This window comes from Physeter macrocephalus, chromosome 2 (genome assembly GCF_002837175.3).
Source record: "Physeter macrocephalus isolate SW-GA chromosome 2, ASM283717v5, whole genome shotgun sequence".
In the NCBI taxonomy this organism is placed as follows: domain Eukaryota; kingdom Metazoa; phylum Chordata; class Mammalia; order Artiodactyla; family Physeteridae; genus Physeter; species Physeter macrocephalus.
Window position 1 is genome coordinate 2,520,511 of NC_041215.1, and position 25,304 is coordinate 2,545,814.

The window sequence follows — 25,304 nt, forward strand, 5'->3', positions numbered from 1 at the left end:
CCACCAGGGAAGTCCTCACAGTAGTTTGGACTTGCTTTTCCCAATGGCTCACGATGCTGAGCATCTTTTCATGTGCCTATTGGCCACTTGCCTTTCTTCTTTGAAGGAATGTCTGTCTATTCAGATTCTTTGACCATTTTTAATTGGATTGTCCTTCATTATTGAACTGTAATAGTTCTTTATATATTCTAGATACAAGTGCATTATCAGATATTTGGGCCCTTTTCCCCCATTATTTTCCTATTTTTCTCCTCCTCAGCATCCCCCACCCGACTTAGTACAACACTCTTCACAGTTTTCATACTTACCAAGTCTTTTTAGAAATTTAGGCAAAAATTTTTCCCATCCTAAGTAGTCCATATTCATTTAAATGACAAGCAATCTCTGAATAAGTTTATAATGCAAGGTTTCTTTGTCATTGCAGTTCCCCTTTCCATGCTGCATAAACAGCATGCATATTTTTATAAATTGCAGTATAGTTGATTTACAATGTTGTGTTAGTTTCAGGTGTATAGCAAAATGATTCAGTTTTACACATACATACATATATACATATGTATATATTCGAGTTATATATATATTCTTATTCAGATTCTTTTCCTTTATAGGTTATTACAAGATTTTGAATATAGTTCCCTGTGCTATACAGTAGGTCCTTGTTGTTTATCTATTTTATATATAGCAATATGCATATGTTAATCCCAAACTCCTAATTTGTCCGTCCACCCTTTCCCCTTTGGTAACAATAAGTTTACTTTCTACATCTGTGAGATAGAACATGCAACTATTTAAGTGATGTTGTCTCAAGGATAATAAAAATTGTCATTGACTTAACTTCTTCAAACCTAAGACACATACCAATTGTAAGAAGCACAATTATCTTATCCCCCGATACATTGTGTTGATTTTCTATAACTGAGGGCATTCTCTTGCATAACTGCAATACAACCACGAAATTGGGAAATTAACATTGATACATTATTACCTTCTAATTCTTAGATCTCATTCAAGTTTTGCCAGGTATCCCCAAAATGTCCTTTATTGTAAAATTATCCGGTTCAAATCATGCATTGCGTTAAAATTATTGTTTCTCTTTTAGTTTTCTTAGTGGATCAGCCTTTCCTTGACTTTCACTACCCTGGTATTTGTAGAATGTCTCTCAATTTGAGTTTGTATGATGTTAATCATAATGTTTCAAGGTTAGATTCAGCATATGCATCTTCTGTGAGACTATCACAGAGATGATGCTGTGTTATTACTCCATTCTGTCAAGTGGCACATGATTTAGATTTGTCCCATTACTAATATTATCTACATTAATCACACAATCAAGGTGGTGAATGACAGATTTTTGCACTGAAAAGTTCCTCTTTTTTGCTTTCTTTAAGTAGTATTTTATGAGGAACTACAATGAGACTATGTAAATATTCCATTCTTCATCAAATTTTCAATTTATTCATTTATTTACTTATATTAGCATGGACTAATATTAGTATATTATTAAGGGTTTTTATTTTATTCAATGAGTTATAATCTATTACTATCATTATTTATTTTGATGCCTGACTCTTCCTAGATTTGGCAAGTGGGAGTCCCTTCAGGCTGGCTCTTATGTCCTTTTGACTGGCCCCCTTCATTCTTTGAAGATTTCCTTACTTTCTGGCACCCCAAAATGTTCCAAACATATTCTGTACTTACATACCCCAACTTGGAATCAGCTGTTTCTCCAAGTGGCTGGTTCCTATAAATGGAAAATAATATTTAGAGGCCAAGTTCTGCATGTTAGGTGTTCTCATTATTATTGGGGTGTTGCTGACCTCAGGAACTCTCTGTAGGGTACATATGCAGGTATACACACACACCTAAACTTATTTCTATATTTATCTCTACATTCTGAAAACCACAAATTTTCACTGATACTTCTAATTCCAATCCAACACCACAGGGTTCATTCTAGTTTTCCCCCTTTCCGTATTTGTAACTCCCTTTTCCCCACAGTGAAAAATCTGGCTTCCAGTATTATTAATGTATTTATTTCCTCAATTTCCCAGTATGCAATCAGTTTCCCAACTCCACTGCCAACTCCTCCCCTGCACTGATATCCTCTTTCCCTACTTGTGCTCTGACACCCCTTATAGAACACCACTCCATATGAACACTCTCCTCACCCTACTCAGGTTCTGACTCCCCATGCCTAGCTAGCCCCTAACCCACCCCTGTATAGATTCCTTTCTCGGGCCTGTTGAACTTCAAAATCCTGCACTGTGCCCCCAACCCATGCCCTCAATGCACAGATACCCTTGGTATCTGGGCTCCAAACCCCCACAAGAGGCCAAAACTCTGTATGGATACTCTCCTCCCCTGCTAGTCTCTGACACTCCAAGAAGGACCACTCTCATGATGGGATGCTCTCCTCACCCCATTCAGGCTCTGACAGGCTTGCCAACCAGCCCTCTACACAGAAGTCCTCTTCACCCTGCTTGGCCCACAGTGGCTCCCCCAGCCTTCTTTTGCCACAGCTGGTATAAACCTTGCTCTACCTACCGGATGGCTTCAGGACTAGCACAGAGTATGCATTAATAGTTCCCCCTTTTACGCTCAGAAGTGTTCTTGGTGAACAATGAACTACATGTATAAGTCAACATACAACATAAGACTCTACGTATAATCAACTTATGTACAAGTCAACCTGGGAAAGCTTTTTTGGAGCAGTGTTTTTAGATGTCCTGAGGGCAAAATTTTGTCTCTGCCTCTCCTAGTTATAAAGAATACTGATAGTTCACTTAACATTGCTACTATATGCTTTAGTTATGATAGTAAAAAGAATCATACAAACCTAAATTTCTCTCAGTAGAGCACTGATTAAATAAATCATAGTATATACATATGGAGGAATACGGAGTTGTTAAAAAAGAAATGAGGTTGATCTATAATACTGACATTGAAAAATACCTAAAATGCATATATTGTTAAGCAGAAAAATCAAGGTACAAACCAGTTTTATAGCATGATCTCAGAAATTTTTTTGCCCACATATGTATGTGTAGAGACAGAGGCATGGAAGGACATATGCTGCTATATTAAGATAGGTTATTTCTGAGAGGCTGCTATTCTTGGTAATTTTTACTTTTGATTTTATACAATTCTGTACCATGAAATTTTATACAAAAATCATGGATTTCTTCTATAGTCAGGAGAAAATGATAGAAATACTCTTTTAAAATAAATTTCGGCAATTTGAAAGGATTTAATATGGGTATCATCTCTCCTAAGCTCCTCAGTATGACATATGCTACTCGTGGGGAAGGTGTTAATGTGTGTTGGGGCAGGGGAGATGGGAGGCAGAAAAAAAAAGGAGAAAGAAAAAAGTTCACAACTTGGTTTTCCTTGAGATATTCTTAGGTGCTTTTGTTTTTCCTTATAGTAAGAGACTTGCCTGCTCAGCTTGGTATCCTCACAGTAAATTTAAAACATAAATCTTAGCAAAAGGAAAACGTTGACCCTTAAGGAAGGGGCTTGGGTTGTAAGAAATGGTATAGCTTTTGCCTGCTCAAAGTAATGTTAGTATGTGAAGGACATAATTTTATATTTTAGTCCAAATTAATTTTACTCTAAAAACAATTAAACAGTATTGCTCTCATTGATACAGCCTTAAACGTATTTTATGGATATCTTTTAGAAAAAAAACACTTGAAATGGGGACATGCCTATTTCTGGGAAGTAGCTATGTGCATAAAACGGGCTATGACTGGTGATAGCTCTTTTTTTCTGCCCTATTCCCCTAGGATTTACACACTTTATATTTTCCATTTCACTGGCTGGCGGATTCTTAACCACTGTGCCACCAGGGAAGTCCTATATTTTCCATTTCAATTTAAGATTGCATTATTTTAAAAAAAGTTACAAGCACACACATACCACATCCACACTTTGCCTTATTCCAAAAAAGATTTGTGGCAGTAGTGCCCGCCTGGTCAAGTTCAGCTTTTCTGATTGGTCTTTCTTCCAAATATATACACCTGCCATCAACACTTCTTTAGTAAGTACTTCCTTAATGAGATTAACAGTAATCTATTTTGGTGTCACTTTTTGTTATACCATAAGTTTTCCTCTCATTATAAAAATGAATAATGTACATTTTAGAAAACCTTGAAAACACAGTAACATGATGAAGAAGAAAAAAAATCACCTGTTAATTCCACCATTTATAAGACAGCACTGTTAATATTTGTTTGTATTCTGTTCCATTAATTTTTTTCTATGCCTTTTTTCATTTGATTGAAATGATAAATTGTTCCATTTTTCCTTTTATACTTAACCTTGTAAGACAGCATTTTCCATATTTTTTTTACAAAACTCTCCATAAATATAATTCTTCATGACTGTATAGGATTCTGCCATATGATGTAACACAGTTTACTTAAGCTTTTCTGCTTTTTCCTATTGTAAATCATGCTATAATAAATATCTTTGCATATAAAACTTTTTAAAAATTTAGGCTTTTTTGTTAGAATCACTTTCTAGAAGTTGGGTGAAGATGAACATGTTCAAGGTTCTTGATACATATTGCAAAATTGCTTTTCAGAAAGGTTATACTGCTTTATTTATCCAATAGCACTGCATATCAGGTCACATTTTATCATGATCCTGCTTAGCGGTAACTTTAAGATGCATATTAAGTAATGCTACTATCTTGCTTACATAATCAATGCCTTAAACTATTATTATGTGGAGGAATTAATATGCAAGTAATATAAGGCAATGTACAGAATGAGAAACATTAATTTTTATTTGTCAAAATAATGGCATTATTAATACACAGCAGTATACCTTTATTATTGGCAGTGAGTTAAGAGTAAAAAATCATTTAAAGAAAAAATATGTATAGTTTTTAATATATATGTAATAGTCAAGATTGTGAAATAACTCATATCCATAACATTAGTGGAGAAAAAAATTTTTTTTCTTACTCTGGTTTCACACTGGCTATTTAAATAAATGAAGTTTAAAGTTAATGACTTAACAAAACAAAAATATAGTTGAAATCAACCAACATGAAAGAAATATACACAGGTAAATATTTTATATAACTATTGTGTTTGAAGGGGTTTTACGTAAATTTGAATTTATTGGATTCATTCTCCTCCTGTTTCTCTTACCCGCCTGCCCTCTGCTGGATTTCCCAAACTTATTGACGTATTAAGCAATCTTACTCAGTGTGTTTAATAAAATTACATTTGTAGAATAAGTTAAGGGAAATGTGTACTAATGCTTCCTATATTTTGTTTATATGTTACTGAAGTAAATGATTGATAATAGGTTTTACATTTTAAGTATTCATAAAGTGAGAATTTTAGTTGGATATTTGGAAGTTTCAGTCCCACCATTTATGAAAACATGAGATAGAAATGCTGTTAATGTAGGTAATGTCAGAGCCTTTCAAAAACTTTCAGGATTGAGAAGCTGGGTGGGGCAGGACGGACAATGAGGAAATATCCAATTTGATAGTAAATTCACAAAGTAAAAAAGTGTAGAATAATTTACTCTGTTTGATTAAAATTATAATGCTACTCCATTAAAAATATTGATTTAAATATGATATTCAGAGAATATGAATTTACTTGATAATAAAATTAGTATTTATATAGCACTTATTATTTACCACACACTAAGTACTTTATATATATTAACTCATGTAGTCATCACAGCAACCTATGAGATATATACTATTAGTCTCCATTTTACAGTTGAGGAAATGAAGGCATGGCGAGGTTAAGTAACTTCACCAAGTTTACCAGCTAGTAAGTGAGGCAGCTGGTATCCTAACCCAGGCTGTTTGGCTCCATGTTCTCTTCCTAACCACTGTGCTTGACTGTCTCATCTCAATATTACTTCTTGTAAAATCTTTGAATTATAGACTTACTGTTATCCTGACCTTAGAAATAACAAATCAAAACTCAGAGTTGTTAGGTGAATTTCCTAAAGCACCAGAATTACAAATGCTAATTGAATCCCCTAAAAAGATACAAAGATTAAAGACCCATCTGTCTTTTTTAGAAGGCTAGTTGCCATAAAGGAAGATAATTTTGTAATTCCTAAGGGCTCTAAATGTCCCTCCATTAATTGAGTTTTGTGACAGAAATGAATTATTTGACATCCTGAAGCATCTTCTGCGCTAATTTTAATAGCTGTAGTGACACAATTCTATCTTAAATTTTGTTAATTGACAAAAAAAGATATGGAGTTGTATGCATATTTTGCTGATAGAAAATCATGGAAGGGAGTGTTAATTAAACAGAAATCTTATGTGGTCACTCAAATTTAAAAGGAAAAAATAATTGGCTTCTCATTTCCAGAATTACCTGGTGAATCCGCAGAACAGTCAGCCGCTGTTCCTGTCACAATCTCATACTTGCCCCAAGAATATTCTGGAGTGGGAAAAAATGCCAAATGGTCAAATCTCAAGTAATTGTTCCTCTCTTAATGACCTAAAAATTGAGGTAACAGAAGTACTACTTTAAAACTGTAGGTTTAAAATGTGGTTGGGATCTAGAAGTTAGGCAAAAGCAATAGTCAGTTAAAATAATGGGGTATTTATTGTGTGGCAGGTGCAATAGGGAGGTCAGAAATTAACGCTGGTGCTTTGGATGTGAGAGTCAGAAATGTTGGAATGTGAGAATCACAAACAAGATTGGATATCAAAAGTCTTGCGACATGGAAATGAAAGTTAAAATATAGGAATCAAAATCTTTAGGAATTAGGAGCACAAAATGGCAGGACGAAGGTATCAAAGATTTTAAAGTTTAGGAGTGGATGAGCTATGAAAATCAAGGGTAAAGAATGGAAGATGCAAATAGCCTGGTCATAATGAATTAGCTTATGCTGGATTAGACCTCCCACTGAAAATAATTATAAAAACAGGACAAATAAATATAAATATACATACATATTTAACAGCTATAAAGAAATAAATATGTATTTAACAATAATTTAACATATATTAACAACATATCACACAACAAATATATAAGTATATATATATATATATATATATATATATAAAACAACTGCTTGAAGGTACTAGAGAAAAACCAACAAAAGCAGGACTTAATTGGCTTCAATCCTTGAGAGCATGAAAGCACTAAGGGCAAGATCCACATTTACTTCAGCTTTTCCCATCCCTTCCCCTCCCACCCCAAAAGCATTTTCCAGTTGGCACAAGGAGTAACAGAGCTAAATAGACAGCAGCGATCTCAATAGGCCAGGAGCAGACATGGGAGTCTGGGAACAAAAGCAGCTGAGATTCCAGGGACAAAATCCTAGAGAGGAGCAAACTGCAGAGATGTGAGCCCCAAAATCTGTGTACAGATATCCCTCAAATCATCAGTCAATTCTTAAGATGTATACCTGCAGGGAGAGACTACAGAAACTCAGCAGAAGAAACTCAGCAGAAGAGCAGCATCTAAAGAGTCGAACAGCAATTTCAGCAGCTGCACAGTGATGGGGAGACAGGGATTAAGAGTTCAAGCCTACAGGGTGAAGGTGTCTTAGTAAACATCCCAGGCTTTTAGTTGTAAGATCTATTGAGGACCATGACCTAGGAATAAGGGTAAAACAGAAATAAACCTGAATTTAAAAGCCTAAAGCCAAGTCTTATAGGATTGAAGTGATCCTCTGGTATTCTACCTGCCTACTACAATAAAAATTTTTTAAAAACCTTCTTTGGAGAAAGCTGATATCATCCAGAACCTCTACAGTTTTTCTTCCACACTGTCTGACATTCAATAAGAAATTATTGAGGCACACTTGAAAAAAATAAGACCAAATACTAAAAGCCAGGAGGACTCACAGCTGATTCAGATATTGGAGTTATGAGTCACAGGCTTTACATAATGTAATTAAAATGTTCAAGAAAATAGAGGAATGATAAAGAATTTCACCAGAGCCTTGGAATCTATTCAAAGAATGGAAAGGAAGGAGTCAAATGAAAATTCTGGAACTGAAAATATTATAACTAAAATTAAGAATTCAACAGAGGGGTTGTATACCAGCTCAGACACAGCAGAATAGAGTTTCAACTGACTTGGGTGAAAGGTCAGTAAAAAATATGTGGATTAAAGCATGACAAGAAAAAAAGACAAAATATACAGAAAAGAGTATGAGACATATGGAAAACTCTAAAAGGTTTAACACACATGTACTTGGGGTTTCAGAAGGAGAAGAGAGAGAGAAAGGGACAGAAACAGTATTTAAAGAAATACTGACTGGGAATTTTCAGACATTGATTAAAAAAAACATCAGATCTCATATTTAAGAAGCTTTATGAACCCCAAGCAGGAACACACACACACACACACACACACACACACGAGTTATATCACACTCAAACTGCTAAAGACCAAAAGAAAGAGAAAAATTTTAAAGCAGCCAGGGGTGGGAGAAGGAGACATATTACCTTCAGAGGAGCAGCAATCAGACTGATGGCTAATTTCTGAACAGAAACAATGGTAACCAGAAATCAAGAGAAAGGCATTTTTTAAATGCTGAAAAAAAAATTAAAAAGCCAAAATAGAATTCTATACCTAACAAAACTATCCTTTAAAAATGTAAGTGAAATAAAGACGTTTTCATGTTAACAAAAGCTGAGAGAATCTGCCACTAGTAAACATGAATTATAAGAGGTATTAAAGGAATTTTTCACACTAAAGTACGATGACCCCAACTGGAAGTGTCAAACTTCAAGAGGAACTCCTTCAGAAAGGAGTCACTTTGACCTACTTCTCCTCAAATAAATTCTCATTCCAATGGAATCATTCAGTGTAAAATATAAGTTCATGTTCAATGAAATCTAGACAAGAAGTGAACTAGAATTTTATAACTTAACAATATGTAATAGATACTGTCAGTTTAATTTTAACCAAAATAAAGTTTTTTAAAAAGTTAAAGCTGGGTTCTGGGAGTCAGGGATCACGGACAGCGGCTGGCATGTAGGAGTCAAAGGTTATGGCTGATCTGTCATTGGCAAGTGGGTGTTAGGGGACAGGAAAAGATGTGGAGATAGGGGAGTTAGAAGGCGTAGGCAATAGCTATACTCTAGGGGTTAGAGGTCAAGACAGTCTGTGGGAGATGTAAGGTCAGGGGTCATGGCTGACAGTTGGGAGGTGGTGGTTGTTGCCTCAAGGGCCGGAGGTCTGAAGTCATGACTCACCTGAGGTAGTTGAAGCTTGAGAACGGGGAGGGGTGGTGGGGGTGGTGGCGGTCGAGATTCCTGGGCCCCGGCCCCGCCCCTCTCGGGCCCGCCCCGCGCGCACCGCCTCCGTCACCCCGTCCCGCCCCGTCAGCCCCGCCCAGTCCGGAGCTTCGAACTCTACGGCAGCTCGGCCGAGGCGACGAGCAAGCTACCGAGTGGCGCAGGGACCCAGCGGGCTGCTGGGGCTTCTGCGGCGCCCGCCTACGCTCCCTCCCCTCGGGCGCTCGGGGCGCCGACTGGCGCCGCCTCCCGGGAAGATGGCGCTGCACTTTCAGGTCAGTGCGCTTTGCGCCGCGGCTTCTCGCTCCGCCGGTCAGCCGCCCCGGGAATCCGGCGGGACGCTGGAGTCTGGAGACTGAGGGCCGAGGCCGTTGGCGGAGGCCGCGGGGTCGCGGGCCGGTGCTTCGGAGCCCCAGCCCCCGTCCCCGGCCAGGGACCCACGCACTGGCTTGGGCTGCACACCCTGGGCCCGGGCCCGAAGAAGGGGCGGCCAGAGCTTGGGGTTGACGGGTGGAGAGGCAGGGGCCAGGCTGGAGCTCGCCCCTCGGGGGAGGTGCGGATGCTGAGGACCGGCCGCGTGGGAGCCCGCTCTCCTCGGTGCCGCCGCACGGCGCGCACGGAGGCTTCGGCGGCGCCTTAGCAGGTGGGAGCCCGGCCGGACCAGTCTTCCCGCCGCGTCGTGGGCCGCGGTTCCATCGTCTGCCTCCACACAGTTCGTACGGAGCTCGAGAAGGGGGCCTGGGTCCGCCGATGGAGGGCGCAGCAGTTGGACTTTAATTGGCCAGAGCGGGCAGGGGCTGTGTATATGGGGAGTTGCGAAGGAGGGCTCTGCAGCAGCTTCATTGGAGGAGGAAACGGGGGCAGGACGCGCGCTGGGAGCGCAGAGATGGTCTGGATGGGACGCGGGCTGGAGGAAGGCTCACGTATTCTCGGGCACTCTAGCATATGCATCCAGTTATTCATACAACAAACATTTATAGAGCCTCCCCCCGCCCCCCACGTGTCTCAAGCACGGTGCAAAGTTCTGGGATAAAGGATTACATCATCTTACCATACTTGCCCTCATGGAATTCACGGATAATTATAGTGCATGTGAAAAATGATATGATAGAATTAATCACAGGATATCATGGGAACATTGAAAAGGGGCAGTCAACCGTGTGTGTGTGTGTGTGTGTGTGTGTGTGTGTGTGTGTGTGTGTGTTGGGAAGGAGTGAGGCAGAGCTGCTGTGCTTCTCAGGCAAGCTTTTTTTAGCTTCTGTTCATCCACTGATTTATTGTAGTTCCTACTTTGCTAGGCCCTTAAGATATAGCTCTAGCAAAACTTTATGATTTGTACACTCAGGAAACTTGCAGTCTAGTGGATACTGAAAGAATTGTAGCAGTTGGCCAGGTGAAGAGGAAGAGAAGGGTATAGAGGCAAAACGACAGTGTGAGCCAAGTCAAAGAATTGTGGAAGAACATGGCACACTTCAGGAAGTTCGGTTTGGCGCTGGAGCTTAAGGTTCATATAAAAGGGAAGGGAGCAGGGAAGCCTGTGGAGGCAGGAGATGACCTTGGAGAGGTAGGCAATCTCATAATACGGTGACAGTGTATCTAAGTGTCCCAACCCTTTGTAGATTTCTTTGGATCCCCTGTGACTACAGTGACTCATTACTTAATTATTGATTCTTCCAAAGGGTCTTTTCTTTTCAACCAGCCACACTCTTATCAGGTAATTGACAGCTCAGGAGGTAGTAAGCCTGACACATTACCTTTTGAGTCCTTGCCATTTCTAAGGGTCTCCAGGTCAGAATAATGTTATTTATTACCACTTTAGTAAATATGCCCTTTGGAAATCTTCACAGGAGGAATTTCACAGGGAGGACTTTGGGATTGTAAATAGGTAAACAGATGTTCATAATTCAGGTGTAAATCTTGAGGGCAATTAAAAACTGTGGTGGAAGTTTTGGGGACTTCCCTGGCAGTCCAGTGGTTAAGAATCTGCCTTCCAATGCAGGGGATGCGGGTTTGATCCCTGGTTAGGGAACGAAGATACCACATGCAACTAAGCCCGCGCACTGCATCAAAGACCCAGCGCAGCCAAAAAAAAAAAAAAACTGTGGTGGAAGTTTGGAACGGTTTCAGACTTGGAAAGATGATGCATAATAGTAAATTACCCAGTCTGGAAGATTTCTTCATACTTAGGTAGTGGTGGAAAAATTAGCTGCTAATGCCAAAACTACCCAAATTGGTTTCCTAGGAATGTATTTCACAGCAGTTCTGGGAAGCTTAAAATTGGAGTTGGACAAATGAAAGACCTGATGATTTGGGGGGCCAGAATTAAGCTTTGAACCTTCTCAGTTTGAATTGTTTTCAGCATATGGATCATATTGTTACCCAGTTAACTCAAGGAGCATTTATTACTAATGATAACTGGTACCTAGCATTTTGAATTTTCACGTGCTTGTAGATGTTCAGCCCTACAACTAGCTTGAGAGGTGTGCATATACAGTCGGCTTGCTGTATCCCTGAGTTTTGCATCTGTGGATTCAACCAACTGTAGATTGAAAATACTTTAAAAATTCCAGAAAGCTCCAAAAAACTTCCATTTGCTGCACACTGACAACTATTTGCATAGCATTTGCATTGAATTTACAGTTATTTATATAGCATTTACATTGTATTAGATATTATAAGTAATCTAGAGATGATTTAAAGTACTTGAGAAGATGTATAGAGGTTATAGGCAAATACTATGCCATTTTATATAAGGTACATGAACATCTTTGGGCTTTGGTATCTGCAGGGTGTCCTGGAGCCAATCCCCCTACTTATGTGCGTATGTACATTTTATCCCCGAAGACACTGAATCTTAGAACAATTGTGACTTGCCCAAGGCTACAGAATTAGAGTAGTCTTAATAACTCATGGTTCCACATTCTTTCATACCAATATCTTACTGTCATCTACCCAACAGGGTAGTTGGTGAAAAATTATGCCATTTTGATAAGTAAATAAGTGGCTTTATGTAAGGGGAAGTTAGGTCACTGCTTCACAGTCTTTTTCACATCATGGAGTACATAAAAAATGGTAATTGTGTGGTTCATTGACATAAACTGCTCATAACCAAAAGCCTGACTGGAGGACAAGGGGATCAGTGTCCCTGACATACTATAACCCATTCAAGGCACATGCATTCTGGTTAGGAAGCTATGGGTTAGGGTACTCTGTCCCAAAGGAAGAAATGGATCTGGATTATCTGAGAGGAAACAGTCCAGATTAGAGTGTAGGGGACAGAGTGAGGAAAGATATTTCTGGGACCAAGTAGGAGGTAGGCACTTTAGATTTAACAGAAGGACCTTGATGAGAATCAAGAGATAACATTAGGAAAAATTTAGGAGATGCAGTTGGTTGATCTTTTTAGCTTTCAGGATTATTCCAGAACCTGGGAGTATAGTCATGCTTAACAGCCAGCCAGGCATTCTGATATGATCAGGCATACCTGATATGATCTAGATGTGATTGTGAACTATTATAGTTGAATACGATGGTAACATGATGAAAAAGGGGTTTGGAAAAGATCATCCTGTATGGAGTTGAATGGGGGAAACCATAGACAAAAGACCAATGTAGTGTTTTATAATTAACTGAAGAGATTATTTACAATTTGTGTAAATCTGCTGTGTGCCAGGAGCTGGATTAAGCTTTCTCTCGTCTTTTCTGTCTTAATCTTCACAATTATTTTAGATGGTGGATATTACTACCTGCAGTTTCAAAAGTGAGGTTTAGAAAATTTAATTTGCTTGAGGTCACTTAGTAAGTAATTGGACAGGTTCCAAAGCTTCCACTCTGATTCCCAAAGAAGCCCCTAAAGAAATCCTGGGCACTGTAGGCCACAGTTGGAAAATACTCTTCTATTGGTCTACTGTCTATGAATATCATGTAGAGGTGTTGAGTCTGAGTCATTTTAAAAGAGTTGGTAGGGCTTTGTGATAAATTAGGTAGGTACGTGGAATTAGCCAAACCGCGAGGTTTGAGGGCACAGTTTGCAAGACTGTTCTCACTTCTGACACCACCTGCATATTTGGGGGTTTCCCAGTACCACTCTCAGGTTTGATAGTTTAACAGAAGAACTCACAGAATTCACTGAAAGCTATCATACTCAGTTTATAATCAGGAAAGTACGCAGATTAAAATTGATTAAAGAAGAGATACATAAGGCAGAATCTGGGAAGGTTCTCAAAGCTTTTGTTGTCCTCAGGACATGTTACTCTCCCAGCATATATGTGTGGCAGTAAGCACCAAGTATTGCAAACCAGTGAAGTGCACCTGAGCTTTGAGTTCTGGAGTTTTTATTTGGGGCTTCTTTATGTAGTCATTGATTGACTGGTTGGTTGCCACATGATTGAGCTCAGTCTTTAGGTCAGATGATACTGAGCAATCTAACGTCCCCACCCTAAAACACACGGTTGGTCTTTGGTGTGGCCAGCCACCAATTTAGGACTATGGGGTGTGGTCTGCTACACACGGTGGGGGGGGGCGCCCCCCTCTGAACAAAAACATTCCTATCATAGACATAGATTACCTCCCAGAATCTGAGGGCAAAGGCCAGACTTTTTGTTTGGGCAAGGCCATACTCTTAACTATATAGGAGGGACTAAGGTGAAGGAAAGGTAAAAGATAACATCAAGATTGTAAGTCTAGTTTCTGGTCTATACCTCCGAAACCACTGAAAACAAAGGGACACTTGATGTGAAAATCTGTGGGAAATATGTTCAATTCAGTTCCTGACATTTTGGGGCTGTTTTCAACATCTTTCTGGATTTCCAAGAAGAAGAAGTTTGTAGATAAATATAAAAGTGGTGAATAGACAGTTGAAAGTGTGGACTAGGACATCACCTGCAGGTACATGATGACTAAAGTAAAGGGTGGTAAGATGGCAAGGTGCTGAGGAGACAACATGTGCTTGGGGCCCACAGATTTGTATGTGGCTCAGAATTGACCATTTACTCTTACCTTGAGCAACGTGTGTGTGTGTGTGTGTGTGTGTGTGTGTGTGTAGATATATATCTGTGTATATGTATGTATTTGATCTCTCAGCCTCAGTTCTTTTTTTTGTCTGTAAAATGGGTGTGCTAAAAATATGTACTTTACAGGAGTCTACTTTTTAGAATTGGTTTAAAAAATAGAAGATGGAAATACTTTTGTAAACCTATAAAGCACTAAAACAAATATGATCCAATTCATTGTAGAAGGAGGAGTTCTAAGAGGCCCAGAAATAAGCCCTCAGGTATGCTCGGGAAAAGGTAGTAAAGGGAGGAAAAAACGAAGAGTTTATGGAAAATGAGTAACTTTAAGATAAAGGCACTTTCTATTAATGGTAGTCAGGAAGCTTAATTCCAGAAGGCAGGAAAGATACAGGGAAGTAATTGAAAAGAGTTTAAATTTAATTGAGCTGGGATTTTTTTGTGGTTCATCGATTTATTGTTTTATTATTAGGGGACATTTTTCCCTAGGACAAAAAAACCTTCATTTTTTTCCAGCTTTCTTGAGGTATAATTGACAAATAATAAACTGCACATACTTAAAATGTCCTTTTGGATGAATTTTGACATAAGTATATTAACTGTGAAACCATCTCGGAAATCAAGATAATGACCATATCTATCACCCCCACAAAGTTTCCTTATGCTCCTTTGTAATCCCCCCTTGCTGCTTCCCTATCCTTTTCTCCCACTCTCTCCTCCCTCCCCAGCCTGAAACCACTGATCTGCTTTCTTTCACTATAGAACCATATAATATATACTCTTTTTGTCTTGCTTCTTTTACTAGGCATTTACCTGTTGATGGATACATGATGGGAATTACTGTGTAGAAAGAAGTCACATCATTTACTGGTTAATTGTATGTCAAGTGCAAAGCGCAGAAATGAGCCCAGAATAACTTGGAAGATATTTAGACTGTAGGCAGGATTATGTCATTGTCTCCTAGGCTGTGGAATTTGGGTGCTGTCTGTTTATGTTTGATACTTTATCGGTGGGAGTTAGGTGATATCCAATTCTACTTGTTTTACCTGTTATTTATTTATATGGGCTTCTTATGGTGATATGAAGCCATGTAGAAGCTTTAATAACTCAAGCCCGATTTGTCAACAAGTTGAGAAGGGATCCATTTCTCTGAGGCATTCTTATGTTAACCATATTCTCAGACATCAGTTTATAAAACTAAGATGCAGTTTATAAGTTCACTATGAAAAATAGTCTCTCTTTATAGACAGATTTTCTGGAAAATCAAATGCTAATCAGAAGATTGCTTGGTCAGCAGTCATCACAAGTTTAACTACTTGAAATGTTTAGATAATGCTTTTCCAACGGGGTAAGGATCTTTGTGTATGTATCCTTTTCTCTAAAAAGATTTATCAGTAGTATGCCAGGCATTTATTTAATTGTTATCATTACAGTGAAAGAATAACTTAATTTTTTCCACTTTGTTTCAGTCTTTCTTAAGAGAAAGTTCAAACCTTTACCTTTTTATCTTTCACTACCTTTCGGTGGTTAATAATTTGAAAGGCATTTGGGACATTGTTGTAAACAAATACTTTTAAATACACTTCAGACTTGTTCTCTGTTGGAGTTCACTAAATCAGCATAGCCAAAAGGACAAAATTCCAGAACTTTTTCAGAATCTTTCCAAATAGATTTACTTAGGTGCCACTGAATTGATTAATATTAATGTTTGTGTTAGTTTCTTGGGGCTGTTGTGACAAATTACCACAAACTGGGTGGGTTAAAACAATGAAAATTTATTCTTTTTTTTTTTTAGGAGCTATTATAGCTTTATATTTTTATTTTATTTTATTTATTATTTATTTTCTTTATTTTTGGGGGCTGCGTCAGGCCTTAGTTGCAGCATGCGGGATCTCATTGAAGCGTGCAGGCTTCTCTCTAGTTGTGGCGTGCAGGTTTTCTCTCTCTAGTTGCGGTGTGCAGGCTCCAGGGTGCGTGGGCTCTGTAGTTGTGGTGCTTGGGCTTAGTTGACCCGCAGCCTGTGGGATCTTAGTTCCCCGACCAGGGATCAAACCCGCGTCCCCTCCATTGAAAGGCAGATTCTTTACTACTGGACCACCAGGGAAGTCCCAGAAAACTTATTCTTTTGTACTTATGGAGGCCAGAGTCGGAAATTAATGTGCTGACAGGGTTGGTCTCTTCTTGGAGGCCTTGAGGGAGAAACTGTTCTATGCTTTGTCCCTCGTTTCTGATAGCTGCTTGCAGTCCATGGTCCATTGGCTTGTAGATGCATCACCCCAATCTTTGCCTCCTTTGTATGACCTTTTCTCTTGTGTCTCTGCATCTCAAATGTCCCTGTCTCTTATGAATCATTGGATTTAGAGCCCGCCCTAAATCCAGGATGATCTCATCCCTAGATCCTTAATTAAGGATTTGCAAAGACCCTATTTCCAAATAATTCAAAGGTACTGGTGGTTAGGACTTGGATATATCTTTTAGGAGGATACAAGTCCACCTATTACAATATTCTTAGTAGGTGATACTAATAATAAGCAGCCAACGTTTGTAGTGTGTAATGTGTGCCAGAAGTTATGTGGCCCTAACTCATTTAATCCTCCCAGCCGACCTTTTGTTTTTCAGCAGTTAGGTTTTCTCAGTATTTCTGGCTTCGTTCTTTTTTACACTCAAAAAGTCTGCTTCTTCAGAGACTCGTAGACCTAGATGAATGCATGACAGCAGGATCAGTTTATCGTTAAATTATTCTGGGTATTATCAGCTCTAAAATTTAGCCCTTCAGATTTATTAGATGAAGGAAAAGGTTTCTGAGGTGGATCATGAGTCATGAGAGGGAAAAAGGTAGCTCTTTTCATTTTTGTGTTTCTTACCCTTGGAGGAAATATGGGAATTCATATGTATTCATGAACCATAAATTTTCTATGCATTTTAATATGATGAACGGTATGTAGTAGCACTCCGAGGGCTTCTTGGGCCAATCTAGGTAGAGGAAATGTTTAAAATGTGGTTCATTTTTGTCGTCCTTTATCTTAATTTATCCTTTTGAAACCTTTCTTTTGTACTTTTATTTTCGCTCTAGCAAAAAATTCCCTAGTCTGAGATGTTGGGCTCTGAGCTGGATAGAGAAGTGGAAAATGCCATAAAGAAACTAAGGAGAGAGAAGTAAAAAGAATAAAGGGAGCTAGAGGAGGTTTCATTTCAGGGTTTCTTATGTATTCCTGTTAGGCAAAGGTATATGCATTTGACAGAATGTTTAGATTAGTGTAGTTGTAAGGCTGCCACATAAAAATTCAGGTCAGAAAGGATAAAAAATAGTATTTCTTTATGAATATCCCATTACCTTCATATGCCCACCTGACGTTGAAAGCTGTGCCAGTTTTTTCTGTCCTCTAAAGAATAATTCTCTAAGTTCAAACTGAAGTAGTTTTAGTAAGACACCTTTAACAAGAATTCTCTAAAGCTGAGAGGAATACTGAACTAATTTAGAATTTTTTTTCAGATTTTATCCACATGTCCTATATCTTCAGATTAGATTATATTTATAAACAGAATAAATTATTCTTTTTTATTTTTATTTTTTAAATTGACTTGTTTGTCCTCCCTATATATTTTTAATACAATTTTTAAAGATTACCCTTCACTTACAGTTACTATAAAATATTGACTATATATTCCCTGTGTTGTACAACATATCATTGTAGCCTATCTTACACCCAGTAAGTTGTACCTCCCACTCCCCCACCCCTATATTACCTCTCTCCACACCACAGGTAACAACTGGTTTGTTCTCTGTATCTGTGAGTCTGTTTCTTTTTTGTTATATTCACTAGTATGTTGTATTTTTTAGATTCCACATATAAGTGATATCATACAGTATTTGTCTTTCTCTGTATGACTTATTTCACTTAGCGTAATGCCCTCCGAGTCCATCCATGTTACTGCAAGTGGCAAAATTTCATTCTTTTTTATGGTTGAGGGATATTCCATTGTATATATATATATACCACATCTTCTTGATCCATTCATCTGTTGATGGACACTTAGGTTTCTTCCATATCTTGGCAATTGTAAATAATGCTGCTATGAACATTGGGGCACGTGTATCTTTTTGAATTAGTGTTTTTGGTGGGTTTTTTTTTTTGGATATATACCCAGGAGTGGAATTGCTGGGTCATATGGTAGTTCTCCTTTTAGTTTTTTGAGGAACCTCCATACTGTTTTCCACAGTGGCTGCACCACTTTACATTCCCACCAACAGTGTATGAGAGTTCCCTTTTCTCCACATCCTTGCCAACATTTGTTATTTGTGTTCTTTCTGATGATAGCCAGAATGAATTATTCTTTATGTCTGTAAAATAGGAGCCTACAAGATGATAGCTAGTTATTACACTGCTATAAGTAACATGGGGTCAAGTCATAGTTCCTGAGAATCATGCCATAGTTCACCTGCAGCACTATGAGTCATTAGTTCTGAAGACCCACATCAGCGTATATTTATATCTTTTCTTTTATATAGGTGGAACCATTGAAGTTCTTATAATCTGAAAAAGAATGTAAATTGGCATAATGTCTGCAACTTGCACATGATAATTCCCCTTACCCATCTCTTTAGCTTCTTTTGGCAACTCCTCCTGGCTGTCTGTCTACCAATCATACTGACCTTTTAATGCCTTGAAATGATTAAGCTCTATTCTGGCCTCTGGTAAATGCTGTTTCTTTGCCTGAACTGCTGTCTAGTCTTTTTCATATGGCTCACCCTTTCAGGTCAGCATAAATGTTACTATATACTTTAGGCCAGCCTTTTTAAACCCCTCGAATTAGATAAGTCCTCCTCTTTCTGTACTCTTACTTTTCCATCACAGAACTATCAATTTAAATAATTTAGAGGTAGGAGATTTGCCTTTTTTTTGTTCACCACCGTGACCCCTAGTAAGTAGTTGTTGCTCAATAAGCATTTATTGATTTGACGAATACACACATGATATTTGCATTCCTTGTTTCCTGTGATTAATATATTTACCTTATTTTTTTTCACTCAAGTAAAATGTTAATTTGTTTTTTTTTTCTTCTTCTTAAGAGTTTGGCTGAATTGGAAGTATTATGTACTCATCTCTACATAGGGACTGATCTTACACAAAGAATAGAGGCTGAGAAAGCACTCCTGGAACTTATTGACAGCCCAGAATGTCTCAGCAAGTGTCAACTTTTATTAGAACAAGGAACAGTAAGTATTTGATAACAGCAATTAACAATGAAAGATCTGTAGGTATATGTCAGTGTTAATGAATGCATGTAGGTTAGCAATGTAGGCTAACTGATAGGTATTACCATATGTCTTTTTACTGTAGTTTATTTCACTGTTGAAGAATTAGAAAGCCTGGAAAGAAAACTTAGGGAAGAGCCCAGGAGGTGAAAATAGGCATGAATCAAAATACATTCGTGATTCCTCTTGGCCCCTTTTTATGTCTTCTACCAGTGGCAAAAGTTACATTTTTAGAAAGTTGGAATTAAAAATCTAGGTGGGAGAGGCAGATTGTAATTAACTTTGAAATGTGAAGGAATGATTCAGAGGAGTGCTGATTACTTCTTGCCTGCCTCTCTTCTAGAGATTCATAGCCATTCATTCAACATCCTTTAGCAAGTATTTAAATGTAAAACCAGGCACTGTACTACCTACCTGCTTTATTTACAATCATTAAAGTAACTCATAGTTTAGTTGGGAAGGCATAGATGTATCACTATAAATAAAGAACTATGGAATGATATGGTAAGCATTACAGTAGGAGACTGTAGGATCTATAGAGCAGAGGTTGGCAAACTTTTTCTGTAAAGGGCCAGATTGTAAATATTTTAGACTTTGTGGGCCAAGAGGCAAAATCAAGGATGTTTTATAAATATGCCTATTAGAAGAGAGAAAACAAATTTCCACAAAGTTTTATTTATGAATTTTAAAATACAATAATTGAGTACAGTTTTTTTGTAGTATAAGTCTACTGATGAAAAGAATGGAATTATTCTTTTGGGGATGACATTTTGCTTAACTGGGGTTCAGAGTTAGTATTTCCTATCATTAGCATTGGTTACAAATGACCATATGTTAATACTGATCTGTAATGAGATTTTACAGATTTCATCTTTGGAAATGTCTCTTCACACAGATAGGTACTACCAAATATTGATATCAGCTGATGAGCATATGATTTTAATTAAGCATATTCATCACTTAGAAGGCATGTATAGAGTTCTATTAAAACTTCTCTTGATATTTGTCTTTTAGGATGTCATTACATTCTAGATTATTCACTTCCAATTGAAGGTTAGGTGGAGGCTCCTCAATTGCTCAGTTAAATGGATTTTGAAATATGGAAATTTCCTTTGCATTTGCAACAAGGTCTGAAAAAAAGTGCTGCTGGAACGTAGTTTGAGCTCAGAAAATATACTCAGCAATGGAGATCTTGCTACTTGTTTTAATATTTGATGTGTGGAAAATATATAAAGCAGCTTGATATTACTTGTGATTCAATCAATGTTAGTTGTGATTAGAGTAACTTTATTGCATTTTAAGTTTCACATTAGTACTGAGCACTGTTTGCCTTTTAGACAATTTTGTAACTTTAGGTTGAATTCATTAAGAGACATCAAGTTTGAAGCAAAACTAACTTCAAAAGCTATTTAATGTTCAACAATAGTGGATAAAAATGGTTCTTCTCATTCAGAAAAATTTCAGTCTCAGTCCTGAGCAAGAAAAAATTGCAGTAAAACTTTACCACTGCCAAGCTATTGAACTACTGTGTAGTAGAGCAAGTCAGAATTTTCAGCTTCTATTTCTGACAGAAATTTCCAAATCATGAAAGTGAATTGAAGTCCACTGTTTTTTTGTTTTGTTTTGTTTTTAGATTTTTTTTTTGATGTGGACCATTTTTAAAGTCTTTATTGAATTTGTTACAATATTGTTTCTGTTTTATGTTCTGGTTTTTTGGCCGCAAGGCATGTGGGATCTTAGCTCCCCGACCAGGGATCGAACCCGCACCCCCTGCATTGGAAGGCGAAGTCTTTTTTTTTTTTTTTAATTAATTAATTAATTTAGTTTTGGCTGCATTGGGTCTTCATTGCTGCGTACGGGCTTTCTCTAGTTGCAGCGAGTGGGGGCTATTCTTCATTGCAGTGTGTGGGCTTCTCATTGCGGTGGCTTCTCTTCTTGCGGAGCATGGGCTCTAGGTGCGCGGGCTTCAGTAGTTGTGGCTCGTGGGCTCTAGGCACAGGTTCAATAGTTTTGGTGCACGGGCTTAGTTGCTCCGTGGAGTGTGGGATCTTCCCGGACCAGGGCTTGAACCCTGTCCCCTGCATTGGCAGGTGGATTCATAACCACTGCACCACCAGGGAAGTACCTGGAAGGCGAAGTCTTAAGCACTGGACTGCCAGGGAAGTCCCTGAAGTCCACTGTTAACACTACTGATTCATTAACACATGATAGATTCAAATATTTACTACAAAGTACCTACTGATGAATAATAAAATGAATAACCACAGGCTTTAGTCTCTTACATTTTTACAAGCTTTGTAAATTTGTCCACTTAAGTCTTTTCTTTTTACCACCACTTGTGGCACATTTTAGCAACTACTTCAGGTTGTACAGAATTAGCATTTTCTCAACTTCTTTCAAAATATTCTTACCAGTAATTGCATGCAGACTCTTCATAGAGATTAATTCTTTAGTCACTTCAAACTTAGCATTGACTTCTGGAATAAACAGATAATGTCGGTAACAGTATGAGCAGTACATGCTGGTAACGTCTGTAACTCATGAAGAACTAGGGAGAACCTCCAAATCATTTGCCTGGTTTGAAATTGAATTTTGATGTTGCTCTAATATCTTCAACTGTCTGGGCCTTATTCTCACTGAAAGTCTAGTAGTCTGAAGTTTATGTTCTCTGCATGTGTAACTTTGGCTACTGCAATAAAATAATGGTGATTTAATTAACTCTGTTGGTAAGTGGCTTTCCTTACTTGGCTAACAAATGAGCCATTTCAAAACCTAACTTTGGGGCTTCCCTGGTGGTGCAGTGGTTGCGCGTCCGCCTGCCGATGCAGGGGAACCGGGTTCGCGCCCCGGTCTGGGAGGATCCCACATGCCGCGGAGCGGCTGGGCCCGTGAGCCATGGCCGCTGAGCCTACGCGTCCGGAGCCTGTGCTCCGCAACGGGAGAGGCCACGGCAGAGGGAGGCCCGCATACCACAAAAAAAAAAAAAAACAAAAAAAACCTAACTTTGGTTGCAGCCTCACTTTATTTTTTTATGGAGAAATTTCACTGTTATAGATACTTTGTCTTAAATTTTCTCCTTTTTTCTGACTATTGATTACCTGTGAGTTAGGAATACTGACATGAGTGCTTGGTATGATATGGTCAACATATGTTGTATTCTTTTAGGACAGCTATAGTACAATTGCATAAAAAGCACATTGCTTTGCTATCTGATTCAATAACAAAATGATCACATTCCACTGTGCCTTAAAAGTTAGACATTTGAAGTGCCTTTCTATCTTTTCTTGTTTTGACATAACAGATATGCACTGGTAATAATATAAGGTGCGTGTCATGTCATGGTGATCCTCATGGCACTCTGTGCTGTGAAGTTAATAAGCACATCACTGCGGTTTATAGTGCACTGAGTAGCAGTAGGAGGCAGGAGTGCCATATACTGTTTTAACTATTTGACTCTCTGCTGTCATAGTCTGCAAGCAGACTATGTGCATGGGGCTGTGTTCTAATAAACTGTATTTATGGACACTGAAATTTGGATTTCATGTACTTTTCACATGTCACAAAATATTATTTGATTTTTTTCCCAACTGTTTAAAATAGTAAAATCCATACATAACTCATGGGCCTTGCAAAAATAGTCCGGATTTGGTCCACAGGCCTTAGTTTGCTGATCTCTGGTCTAGAGAAAAAAAAATAGGGCTATCTTTACAAGAGATTGCTAGGGGTAGAGTGAATAACTGAATCAGATTTTGAAGGATTGAGTATGCTATTAAGTTAAGACAATTGATGATCAGAGTGAATACAACCAGCATGGATCTGAAGGAGTGGGGAGGCCAGGGTGGGAAAGGCATTGAAAGGAACTGAAAGAGGGCTGTTGTGGTCAGAGGATAGCAAAGAGTGGAACCAGATGAATTTGAAGAGATAATCAGAAGGCAGAACATGCAGGACTATGTAGACATGGTAAGTGTATTTTATTTGAACTTGCTCCTAATCATTTTTTTCTCCTTGCGGAGGATCGGCTCTAGTAGCCCAACAACTGCTTGCCGTTTGAAAAGGCTACCTATCCCTTCCTCAACTACCCCACCCTTATGAGGGATTGTGTGTGTGTGTGTGTTTGTGTATTTTATCCCTTGTAAATCTGCCAGTTTGGAAAACCAGAAAAATTCCCAATATTGCTTAGGAAAAGTTCCTATCATAGTATTTTTTTTTTGGCTGCATTGTGTCTTCATTGTTGTGCGTGGGCTTTCTCTAGTTGCGGCGAGCTGGGTGGCTTCTCATGTTGCGGAGCTCGGGCTCTAGGTGCGCGGGCTTCAGTAGCGGTAGCACGCGGGCCCTAGAGCGTGCAGGCTTACCAGTTGTGGCTCGCTGGCTCTAGAGCGCAGTCTCAGTAGTTGTGGCGCATGGACTTAGTTGCTCCGCGGCATGTGGGATCTTCCCGTACCAGGGATCGAACCCATGTCCCCTGCGTCAGCAGGCGGATTCTTAACCACTCCTCCACCAGGGAAGTCCCCTTATCATAGTATTTTGATTAATCTATTAAAATTTATATTTCTTTACAGACATCCTATGCTCAACTCCTTGCAGCAACATGTCTTTCAAAACTTATTAGCCGAGTCAGTCCTTTGCCGATTGAACAAAGAATAGATATCAGTAAGTGGTTTATTATGCTTTTTATCAAATTGCACTTTAAAAATAATTTTTGTTTTTAAATATGCTAAACTGTTAACAGGCATGCAAGTTATTTTACTGTCATTTTTAAAGATTAGTCAAGTCTCCTTTACACATGTAGTGATAAACAACGATGTGTTATACAAAAATGTGTTGTCAGAAAAACATTTGTTTAGTTTGATAATAAATAATAACTAGCATTTTATTGTCTATACTATTTACTAAGATTTGCGCTATCTCATTTTATCTACCAAACTTCTGAGATGGGCACTATTGTTATCCTCATTTTGTAAATGAGGAAATTAGATTTGATAGGCTCTATAATGTGCCCAAGATCATAACACATCTAGCAAGAAGTAGAGCTGTGATTCAAACTTACACAATTTTTGTGGAGTCCATGCTCTTAGCGATTATCTTAACATCATTTACAACTAAATGATGGGAAAGAAGTCTACTCTCCAGCATTTCTCAGGATCCTATATCAAAATCATATGGGATGCATATAAAATCAAAAGCAGATTCCTACTTATTCGGAAAATAATGTGTATATGGATGAACAGTGCTTGGAACTTAATTTAGTTGGAAAATTGATTCTATAAAGTACCAATATGCTTTCAGAAGTAATGTATTTTCATATTTTAAGTGTGTGAGTTTGTTTTTCATATGGACAAAACTCTGATAGTTGAGGTATGGGAATTTTTTTGTTATCTTTGTTCATAATAGACTGTTGACTCATTTCTGCTCTCCATCCTCAAGGTTTACATGATTCATATTTGTGTAACAGAAAAGTTGAAGTGTAGTATTATATATGATGGTTCTTTAAGCTCAGTTTTTGAATGGTCAGATCCCACAATGATTTGTCATTTGCCTCATATGTTTGACTGATATTTCTCTTAAGTACCTAATAACAGAGGGAAACTCCTTCAACTTGATAAAGAACATCTACCAAAAAAAAACCTACCAGGCTTGGGGGTTCCCTGGTGGCGCAGCGGTTGCGCGTCCGCCTGCCGATGCAGGGGAACCGGGTTCGCGCCCCGGTCTGGGAGGATCCCACGTGCAGCGGAGCGGCTGGGCCCGTGAGCCATGGCCGCTGAGCCTGCGCGTCCGGAGCCTGTGCTCC

At 38.5% G+C, this 25,304-nt stretch overlaps 1 protein-coding gene and 1 long non-coding RNA gene across 8 annotated transcripts in view; one reads left to right on the forward strand and one right to left on the reverse strand.

Annotated features, from left to right (window-relative positions):
- Positions 1-1,715: 1,715 nt before the first annotated feature.
- LOC114487440 (uncharacterized) lies at positions 1,716-9,271 on the reverse strand. Its single transcript, XR_003682541.1, has 3 exons — positions 9,209-9,271; positions 6,363-6,428; positions 1,716-1,741 (listed from the first exon to the last, which is right to left on the reverse strand). It is a non-coding gene; the product is annotated as an uncharacterized lncRNA (long non-coding RNA).
- A 131-nt stretch (positions 9,272-9,402) lies between these two features.
- Positions 9,403-25,304, forward strand: part of RANBP17 (RAN binding protein 17) — a 328,773-nt gene continuing 312,871 nt past the window's right edge. For 6 of the 7 annotated variants that reach the window (XM_028497353.2, XM_028497354.2, XM_028497356.2 and 3 more), the window contains exons 1-3: positions 9,403-9,525; positions 19,331-19,477; positions 24,076-24,166. In XM_028497353.2, the coding sequence (XP_028353154.1) occupies positions 9,508-9,525; positions 19,331-19,477; positions 24,076-24,166 (256 nt within the window). In that variant the 5' untranslated portion in view covers positions 9,403-9,507. Of the gene's footprint in view, positions 9,526-19,330; positions 19,478-23,400; positions 23,477-24,075; positions 24,167-25,304 lie in introns of those variants that run through there. The other variant, XM_028497358.2, reaches the window with a different exon arrangement.